The 7,861-nt window shown below is 52.2% G+C and overlaps 1 protein-coding gene across 1 annotated transcript; it reads left to right on the top strand.

Annotated features, from left to right (window-relative positions):
• The first annotated feature begins 930 nt into the window (after nt 1-930).
• On the top strand, nt 931-7,553 carry LOC125283302 (olfactory receptor 10A7-like). Its single transcript, XM_048223983.1, has 2 exons — nt 931-1,032; nt 6,543-7,553. The coding sequence occupies exons 1-2, from the start codon at nt 931-933 to the stop codon at nt 7,551-7,553; spliced, it is 1,113 nt and encodes a 370-aa protein (XP_048079940.1).
• Nucleotides 7,554-7,861: the final 308 nt, after the last annotated feature.

The following is a 7,861-nucleotide window of genomic DNA, read 5'->3' as shown; positions in this document are numbered from 1 at the left end:
AAAGTCTGTCGCTAGGATGGGAAGAACCAGGCGCGGTGCTAGTCCCGTGGAAGCAGGATTTGTGTTGATCCTTGTTCCTCTCACGTGCCTGCAACATCGGGAGGCAGGTGCTATTTTTATACCCTGTTTCCAGAAGGGGAAACCGAGTCATAGGGCTCAAACCCTTCACCCAAGCACACAAGGGTGAAATTCTGATTGCAGATCCCACACGCCCAACCCCTCAATAGCTACTATTTCCACGTCCTAAAATAAGTCCTTTCAAATGGCTGTTTTGACTTCTGCGATCGAAGCATGGCAGCCATACGGGAAAAAGCACTAATCAGAAGCACAGAGCTTATCTCGGCTCCCCTGACATAACCAAGAGTTACGGGGCTGTGGGGCACATGTGGCAAAGACATGGTAAGACGTGATGATGGGGAGATGGGTGGGGCGGATTTCAGGGGGCCTTGAATGCCAAGATGAAGAGCATATGTGGGTGGTAGGAGCAGACAGCATCCAGCCCTTCTGGAACATTCTGGAAGCAGGAGGTCAGAAGGAACACGGGATGAGGAAGCCCAGGAAGGGGGAGTGTAATGGGGACTACAGCCTTCAGAGAAGCAGAGCCTCCTCGCTCCCTAGCTCCCTCTGCTTTCACCTGGCCTGGAGCACACAGGGGCCAATTTGGTAATGAGCGGGATTCTCTGTGGGCTACGTCCTCAGGGCTCTCATCGTGTGGCCAGAGCCAACGATTGAAATCTCTGGTTCCTGCAATCCCAGTCAGCCCTGGGAGCTCCTGGATCAAGGTGGATAGGCAGAGCTTTGTCCTCAGTTCCAGGCAGACCAAGAAGCAGGAGGTATGTGGGTCCTCTGTGAAGGGAAGGGCTCCAGGCTGCAAGGGGAAGAGGGGGCTGGGGCTCCCCGTGACCATCATTCTTTGATGTGATGATGGCGATGGTAATGGTGGTGGTGATGGTGGTGGTGATGACGGCGATGGCAGTTGGTGATGAAGAGGATGGCGATAATAATGGTGGTGAAGAGGAAGTGATCGCTGCTGTCAGTTAGTGAATGCTCACTGTGTCCCGACCCTCGTGTATGACCTCAGTGAACTCTCACAGCAGTCTTACGGGGTAGACGCCATCAGTTTGCAGGCAAGGAAGCAGAGGCTCAGAGAGGTTTTGGAACACACACAGCTAGTAAATGGCAGAGCTCAGGTTTAAGTCTCTGGCTGTCTGGCTTTAAAGTCAGCTCCCTGAAACATGTGGGGGTGTCTACTCTTTACCAGGCCTTTCTCCTCCCAGCAGCCCTGAGCCATAGGTTTCATCATCTCCCTTTGTCGATGAGGGAGTGGAGACCTCATCCCAGCTAGGCCACTCAGCCAAGCTTGCACAAGTTCCCTGAGCTCTCGCTCGGGGCCGCTGTCACCCCCATATTTGGTGGGGTGGTTCAGCTCTAACCTCATTGTCCTACAGCAGGCGTTCCACCGTGACTGCTGGTTGCGTGACACCTCTCAGCTAGGGGAGTGTCTTCAAGGCAGAAGGACCCTTCCTGTCCAGGGGTGAGCATCCTAGGTGATCTGGGGCTGCGTGGAATGAGGCGCTGGGTCCTTAGCAGAGGCAGCTGTCATTCTGCGCCCTCTGCTGGGATCGTGGCATGGTCGGGGTGGGGTTGGGGGTGGGAGGGCTTCTGAGGGACATTAACAGCCATTGTCCGGGAATCGTGTTACAGGAGGAATAATCCAGAGAGGGTGTCCTCACACAGAGAACTCACCTCCGTGTGCCAGGACCTGGGTCAGGCACTGGGGGTTCAAAAGGGACCCTGCTCTCCGAGAGGGTCATCAAGAGGTTTTGGGTGCACTTGGCCTATTTTGTGGGTCTCGCTGAAGAATTTGAGAGCCCTTTACCAGATTAAAAACATTCCTACTGTTGCGAGAGAGCAGTAGTTAAATTCGTCCTATCCATCCCCCCAAACATTCACCAGGATTTTAATGATTTCTCTGTGTGTCTCTCTCTGTGTCTGTGTCTGTCTGTTTAATATGCTATGACTAGTAACCACTGTGTCTGAGGCCCCCTCCCATGACAGAGTGTGGACACCGTCCTGGGTAGCCAGGGTGAATCATTCTGGCCAAGGTTCAGACACTGGCTGGCATGTTCCCCCTAATTGTTGTGGGGACATGAGCTGTCGTGACACAGTTGCATGGGGACAACAGTACCTAGTTGACAAGACTGTTGTGTGGGGTCAGTGCAGTAGTGCTGTGCTTGAAACTCTGCCTGGTACAAAGTCCCGTGTACGTGCTTGGGGTGCAAAGATCACTCCCTCTCTTTCCCTCCCTGGGCATCACTGCTGACCTGAGGATTTATCTGTGTCCTTCCCGGGAGGGCAAAGAAAATGACAGGCATTTCATGGGAGGGGAAGTGGATTTTGCTGAGCGGGGATACCGTGGATGTTGAGCAGAGAGGGGAGGCGGGAAGGCTGATGGGGAGGCTGTAGCCATGGTCCAGCAGGTAAAGATTGCACGAGGAAGAGAGTTTCCCCAAAACCGTGTGAAAATGAGAGCCAAACAGTCAGACGTGATTGCATTAAAAAGAACATCAGAAGTCCCCTGGTGCAGGATGAGGAACCCACGGCATCGCCCTTCTCCCTGCAGGCGCTTCCACGGTCCAGACAAGGGACTCCCCAGACAGGCATCTGGTAGACTGCCCAGCCCTTTCTACGAACCGATACAATTATGAGCTGCCAGGGATGTTGGGCACCTGCCTGAGTTTTGTTCGTTCTTGCAGTGTTCTAAAGCTTTAAGTTTGGCTCAAACAAAAGGAGGTCCTAGTGTGAGTTTCTTCTTAAATAAGTGGTGTTTCTCAAATTTCTTTTGACGACAAGATCTAGGAAGAAATACAGTTTGCGTGCACACACACACACACACACACACACCCACACACACACACCAGAGGCTATAGTGTCATGAAACAATCCTCACTCTTACCCTCATTTAAAGAAATCTGTACTTCCTTAAAGGAATGCTGGTCACGTCCTACCAAACTTACGATCCCCGAGTGGGTCACAGTCCTCATCTCGGAACATGCTGTGGCCAAGAATCTGCACTGTCTTTGAGTTTCTGGAAATACAAGGAGCGCGAAGCAGCGATGTGCCCCGAGGGCAGCAGGTTCCCGGTGTAGTGATCGCAGCTGGCAAGGCCAACAGTGGCGAAACCTCGCGCCGTGCAGACCCCGCGGAGGCAGAGCGGTGCGTGCGGGTCCCAGAACGTGGAGGCTTTGCTGCCCACGGCTCTGCGCCCAGCCCGCAGGTCAATTTCATGCAGGGTCGATGACATCAGACTTCACAGTGCGTCATTCTGCAGTAACTGGTGGCGACGTTCTTGTAATAAAACATCGAAGGGACGTGTCCGAGGTTCCCTTTGCCTTTTGCCTCCAGTTACGCTGCTCAGCGTTGAGGTAACCTGCATGTAGGCGAGTGTGCTTCCCTAATTTTCTGTGCATTTGTAGCCATGTGTTCGCCTGAAGTAAATCGCTCCATCCTCCCCACTCCTCCACCTGCTACTTTTTGCACAATGCCTCCCACTTACCCGGACCCCGTTCCCCTCTAAGGGATACATAATGTTCCTTGTCGATCTGCCACAATTCTGCGGTGGCACTTAGGATAAAACAAGTCAGATCTCAAACCCTCCCAGGACCCTCATTCTTTTTTTTTTTTTAATTTTTTTTTATTACATTATGTTAGTCACCATACAGTACATCCCCCGTTTCCGATGTAAGGCTCGATGATTCATTAGTTGTGTATAACACCCAGTGCACCATGCAATACGTGCCCTCCTTACTACCCATCACCGGTCTACCCCATTCCCCCACCCCCCTCCCCTCTGAAGCCCTCAGTTTGTTTCTCAGAGTCCATAGTCTCTCATGCTTCATTCCCCCTTCTGATTACCCCCCCTTTCTTTATCCCTTTCTTCTCCTACCGATCTTCCTAGTTCTTATGTTCCATAGATGAGAGAAATCATATGATAATTGTCTTTCTCTGCTTGACTTATTTCACTTAGCATTATCTCCTCCAGTGCCGTCCATGTTGCAGCAAATGTTGAGAATTCGTTCTTTCTGATAGCTGAGTAATATTCCATTGTATATATGGACCACAACTTCTTTTTTTTTTTTTTTTTTTAGATTTTATTTATTTATTTGACAGAGATAGAAACAGCCAGCGAGAGAGGGAACACAAGCAGGGGGAGTGGGAGAGGAAGAAGCAGGCTCATAGCGGAAGAGCCTGATATGGGGCTCGATCCCATAACGCCAGGATCACGCCCTGAGCTGAAGGCAGGCGCTTAACCGCTGTGCCACCCAGGCGCCCCCGGACCACAACTTCTTAATCCGGTCATCTGTTGAAGGGCATCTCGGCTCCTTCCACGATTTAGCTATTGTGGACAGTGCTGCTATGAACACTGGGGTGCATATGGCCCTTCTCTTCACTACGTCTGTATCTTTGGGGTAAACACCCAGTAGTGCAATTGCTGGATCATAGGGTAGCTCAATTTTTAACTTTTTAAGGGACCTCCACACTGTTTTCCAGAGTGGCTGTACCAACTTGCATTCCCACCAACAATGTAGGAGGGATCCCCTTTCTCCACATCCTCTCCAACAATTGTTGTCTCTTGCCTTGTCCATTTTTGCCATTCTAACTGGCATAAAGTAGTATCTTAGTATGGTTTTGATTTGAATTTCCCTGATGGCTAATGATTTTGAACATTTTTTTTTCATGTGTCTGTTGGCCATTTGTATGTCTTCATTGGAAAAGTGTCTGTTCATATCTTCTGCCCATTTTATGATTTATTTGTTTCTCGCGTATTGAGTTGGAGAAGTTCTTTGTAGATCTTGGATACCAGTCTTTTATCTGTAGTGTCATTTGCAAATATCTTCTCCCATTCCGTGGGCTGCCTCTTAGTTGTTTTGACTGTTTCCTTGGCTGTGCAGAAGCTTTTTATCTTGATGAAGTCCCACAAGTTCATTTTATCTTTTGCTTCTCTTGCCTTTGGAGATGTGTCATGAAAAAGGTTGCTGTGGCTGATGTCGTAGAGGTTGCTGCCTATGTTCTCCTCTAGGATTTTGATGGATTCCTGTCTCACATCGAGGTCTTTCATCCATTTGGAGTTTATCTCTGTGTATGGTGTGAGAGAGTGGTCAAGTTTCATTCTTTTGCATGGAGCTGCAGGACCCTCATTCTGAAGAGGAACATGACATGTTAGATTTATTTTGCTAAAAAAAAAAAAAGATCAGTGGGGCTGACTTAGTGTTTTGGATGAAGTGCTGTGGGCTTTAGTAGGGTTATTTCAGGAGCTCTTGCACATGAGGGAAATCCTGCTCTTCCCACACCACAGAGAAGAAAACAGGCTTCAAGCCAGGGAAGCGTGCAGGGAATAACCCGAGTTTTCTATCCCCGAAGACCAGTCTCTTAGTCGACACGCTCTCCTGCCTCCCAACGTTACTGTGTCCTCATTTCTCATGGACTGGTCCCCCTGCTCCTGCAAGCCTGGTGTTTTCTTGTTGAACGGCAGATCATGACCGGTTAGTGGACCCTGAAATCCATTTATGTCAGGGTTTCTCAGCCTCGGTCCTGCTGACATTGCGATGGAATTCTGTTTTGACAGTGCATGGGGGGTGCTGTTCTGGGTGTTGTAGAGTGTTTCACAGCATCCTTACCTTCTACCAACTAGACGGCAGGAGCACCTCAACTATAACAGCTCAAAACGTCACCACACACAGTCCCCCGGTGGGGGAGGGGGGACCAAATCATCCCCAGTTGAGAACCACTGATTTACATGGTCAAAACCAACCTTTAAAAAAATGAGATAAGATAGACTCGAGCCAAACAGGACAGAAATTATGTTGCGGGGAGAAAGTCCATACTTTTGTCTGTTGCCTACAGAAAGGAGACTCGACCATGTAACGGACTGCACTTTCTAGAGCACCTACTATGCGCTAGCCGCTCTTGCATGTGCCCCAGACACCGCTCCAGAGCAGGCAGAAAAGTGCTCGTGGGTGGGGCAGATAGATAATACACAAGTGAGCAAATAAACCAGCCCCTTCACATGTGCCGTAGGAACGAGACGATGCAACAGAGAGTGGCTAGTGTGTGTGCCTGTTGTGGACAAGACGCTGGAAACCAGGTCATTGAGGAAGGGCTGTCTGGTGAGGAGAGGCATCTTAGTTCGTATTTTTAAGAAGAGAAGGAAACAGTTGCACAAACATCCCAGGGAACAGCATCTCAAGGGGCGGGGATGGCAAGTGCAAAGGCCCTGAGGCAGGACCAGGCATTGTGGACGCAGCTCGGTGGAGAAGAGGTCAGAAGGTGGATGGGGCGGGCCAGTCAGGACCTCGTGGGCCTCGTACGGCCCTGGGATCTCTTTCCATTCTCATGGGGGGCATTCAAGGAGGACCCCTCATGAGCTGATTTGCCTTTTGATAAGACGCCTGCCCTACTCCGCTCAGCGCACGTTGGGGAGACAGAGCCCGGGCGGGCACAGCTCTGCTCTTCACGCCTCTCCTTACCTCTTCCCCTCCCAGAGGCTCCTTCGCCCACCCGGGTCCATGCCGGCGGCCTGGGCTCCCCCGGGCGCCCCCGACGCCCCACCGTGCGCCAACCAGAGCTGCGCCCGGCGCGACCTGGTCCTGCTGGGCTTCGCGCATGTGCCCACGCTGCGGCCTCTGCTCGCCGCGCTCTTCCTGGCCACGTTCCTGCTCACGCTGCTGGGCAACGCGCTCATCGTGCTGCTGACCGCCCTGGACCCGGCGCTGCGCTCGCCCATGTACTTTTTCCTGCGCCACTTGGCCCTGCTGGAGATCTCCTTCTCGCTGAACATCGCGCCCCGGCTGCTGGTGACCCTGCTGCGGCCCGGGCGGGGCGTGTCCCCCACGGGCTGCGCCCTGCAGCTGCTCCTCGTGCTGTCGTGCGTCACGTCCGAGTGCTTTCTCCTGACCGCCATGGCCTGGGACCGGTACGTGGCCATCTGCAGGCCCCTGCGCTATGGGGCCATCATGACCCCCCGGCTTTGCCACCTGCTGGCCGCCACGTGCTGGCTGGCCGGAGTCCCCGTGTCGCTGGTCTTCACCGTCTGGCTGTTCAGCTTCCCGTTCTGTGGGCCACGTGGCATCCGCCACTTCTTCTGTGACATCGCCCCTCTGCTGAGCCTGGTGTGTGCGGACACCAGAGTCTTCGAGGCCAATGTGCTGGCGGCCACGGTGCTGATCATGATTGTTCCCTTCTGTCTGATAGCCACGTCCTACAGCAAGATTGTGGCCACCGTGCTTCGGCTGCCGTTGGCCACGGGGCGCCACAAGGCCCTGTCCACATGCGCCTCGCACCTCATCGTGGTGGTTCTGTTTTACGGCACCACGGGGGTCATCCACTTGCGACCCAAGGCCAGCTACTCCCCAGAGAGCAAGCAGGTGGTGTCCCTGTCCTACACCCTGGTGACCCCCATGCTCAACCCCCTCATCTACAGCCTCCGGAACAAGGAGGTGAAGGCTGCCCTGGGGCGTGTGTGTGTTCAGAGAAGAGGAACCCATCTTCCATGACCTCTGTGAGTCCAGCCCCTTCATTGCACCGTTGGGTGGACAGCCGTCCCAGAGCAGTAAGGAGGCACTTCAATGTGCCCCAAACGGAGTTCTTTCTGTTCTTCTATGATCCCGTTTTTTGAATTTCAAAGAAACACCAAACAATTTTGAGTAAAAGTATATCCCATGAAATATGTTTTTGCAATTTTTTTTAGCACGAGTATGTTTTTTCTTCTTCATGACCGAATAATATTCCATGATGTAAATCACATGTACTTTATCCATTCAGCTGTGGATGGGCACTTGGGTTGTTGCCGTATTTTGGCAAT

This window comes from Ursus arctos, unplaced genomic scaffold (genome assembly GCF_023065955.2).
Source record: "Ursus arctos isolate Adak ecotype North America unplaced genomic scaffold, UrsArc2.0 scaffold_19, whole genome shotgun sequence".
Lineage (NCBI taxonomy): Eukaryota > Metazoa > Chordata > Mammalia > Carnivora > Ursidae > Ursus > Ursus arctos.
The sequence above is the reverse complement of the archived record's forward strand: the minus strand, read 5'-3'. Positions and strand labels throughout refer to the sequence as shown.

Excerpts from the sequence above, each read along its gene's own strand:
- LOC125283302 (XM_048223983.1), top strand. The coding sequence starts at position 931 with ATGGTAATGGTGGTGGTGATGGTGGTGGTGATGACGGCGATGGCAGTT. Across the intron at positions 1,033-6,542 it reads AAGAGGAAGTGATCGCTGCT|AGGCTCCTTCGCCCACCCGG; the intron begins GTCAGTTAGTGA and ends TTCCCCTCCCAG.